Source organism: Littorina saxatilis, unplaced genomic scaffold (genome assembly GCF_037325665.1).
Source record: "Littorina saxatilis isolate snail1 unplaced genomic scaffold, US_GU_Lsax_2.0 scaffold_3302, whole genome shotgun sequence".
In the NCBI taxonomy this organism is placed as follows: Eukaryota; Metazoa; Mollusca; class Gastropoda; order Littorinimorpha; family Littorinidae; genus Littorina; species Littorina saxatilis.
This window is the reverse complement of record NW_027128445.1, coordinates 168-2,213: the sequence shown is the minus strand read 5'-3', so window position 1 is coordinate 2,213 and position 2,046 is coordinate 168. Positions and strand designations below refer to the sequence as shown.

General features: G+C 42.3%; 1 protein-coding gene across 1 annotated transcript; it reads left to right on the top strand.

Moving 5' to 3' along the window:
* Positions 1-377: 377 nt before the first annotated feature.
* On the top strand, positions 378-944 carry LOC138956793 (testis-specific H1 histone-like). The gene has a single exon (XM_070328061.1). It carries the CDS (start codon positions 378-380, stop codon positions 942-944), a length of 567 nt encoding a protein of 188 aa, XP_070184162.1.
* Positions 945-2,046: the final 1,102 nt, after the last annotated feature.

Sequence of the window (2,046 nt, the reverse complement as noted above, 5' to 3'; positions counted from 1 at the left end):
TAAAGTTTATGATGTGTTGAGTTGTGGCCTGAGTATCTGATGCGTTTCAGCAGAAGTGAGGCAGCTGGTATTATCTGATCGACACTTCTGAACCGGTGCGACCAGCGAAACGAAATTCTTCTGTCCTCTTAACCACTGTACTAGCGACACATGGTGTTCCCCCGCCAAGTGTCTTTTGCAACCACGAAAATGCCAACCATAATGAATGTGGTAGCCCTTCTTAAAGTCTCTAATAACTTACTGATTCGTTATGAAAACAAAGGCATATTCCTTTCTCCACGCGTAAATAGTCAACATGAATTAGTCTTAATTGACATTGGACACGAGCATCCGTCTACTTGGATAGAGACGAACAAAACCATATGATCTTAGAAACTATGGGAAGTGAGCACGCTAAGAGTCATGCTAAGAGTTATGCTAAGAGTCATGCTAAGAGTCATGTTAAGAGTCATGCTAAGAGTCATGCTAAGAGTCATGCCAAGAGTCATGCTAAGAGTCACGCTAAGAGTCATGCTAAGAGTCATGCTAAGAGTCATGCTAAGAGCCACGTTAAGAGTCACGTTAAGAGTCACGCTAAGAGTCACGCTAAGAGTCACGCTAAGAGTCATGCTAAGAGTCATGCTAAGAGTCATGCTAAGAGTCATGCTAAGAGTCATGCTGAGAGTCATGCTAAGAGTCATGCTGAGAGTCATGTTAAGAGTCATGCTAAGAGTCATGCTAAGAGTCATGCTAAGAGTCATGCCAAGAGTCATGCTAAGAGTCATGCTAAGAGTCATGCTAAGAGTCACGCTAAGAGTCACGCTAAGAGTCATGCTAAAAGTCATGTTAAGAGTCACGCTAAGAGTCATGCTAAGAGTCATGCTAAGAGTCACGCTAAGAGTCATACTAAGAGTCATACTAAGAGTCATGCGGAACCCGTCTCCTCGAGAAACCTGAGAAAATAACCAGCATTGAAATGAACAAGTGACTTTCATCCTCAAAATCAAAGCCCGGCAGCTTTCTGTGCAGAATGAGATTTGTTTTTCCTGGGCAAATGTCGGCACTTCCACCTGTGTCAATCTGCAACATTAAATTTGCAAAAAGTGTCCCCCTGTAAAGGCTTGGACAGATCTGTGGCATTTTACATGATAGTTGACATTGGAAGGAGGGCGCCTTGAAATGCTTGACTTTTGTCACTGACACATAGCAAGACTCACCACACGCTTCGTGCTGTTTCAATGAATGCAATGAGGGTTGAACACACATTTTACAAGCTCGTAATGCTCGTTCTTGAACAGAGTTGTTGCTACTTTTGCTTGAATGGAAGATGAACAGTAGCAAAACAGTATTTATGTCTCTCCTTGCACACACACACACACACACCAGTGCGCATGCGTGTTTTCTTTCACAGAAACTGTATTATACAGTTTAAAGGCCATCTTCTCTTTTCCTTTCTCCAACCAAAAAGGAAACTTCGTTTGAAAGAATATTCCCCCTTCCTTTCAGATCAACAGACACGATGCTTGTGTGAGAGAGAAAAGCCAAACATTTGTACCACAAAAACAAACAAAAACAAAACCACAACAGATGAGATTTCTAAACTTAATGCTTTTAGCCACGGGTTTGAGTTTCAAAACAAAAAAAAAGGGTGTGTTCTCGGTTTTTTATAATTCATCAGTAGAAAACAACACAGTCAAAACTTCGACAAAACCACTATATATACGGTTTTAGTGCACATTACTCAGAGAATAAGAGAGAAAGAGAGAAAGGGAGAGAGAGAGAGAGAGAGAGAGAGAGAGAGAGAGAGAGAGAGAGAGAGAGAGAGAGAGAGAGAGAGAGAGAGAGACTGAGAGAGCACCCATTGCACACCGGTACGACCGAACTAAGGTAACGTTAAATTACTGTTGTGCAGCGGGTTGAAAGAATACCCTATACCTCGGAGATATACCTTCACTCGGTCTCAACGACGTCACGTGACATGTTATATGGTGGAAGAGAATGCTGTCGCTTATTTTCCTTTTGAGGATGAGGGTTTAACATGGATCGGGAACTTACAGGACAACCGCG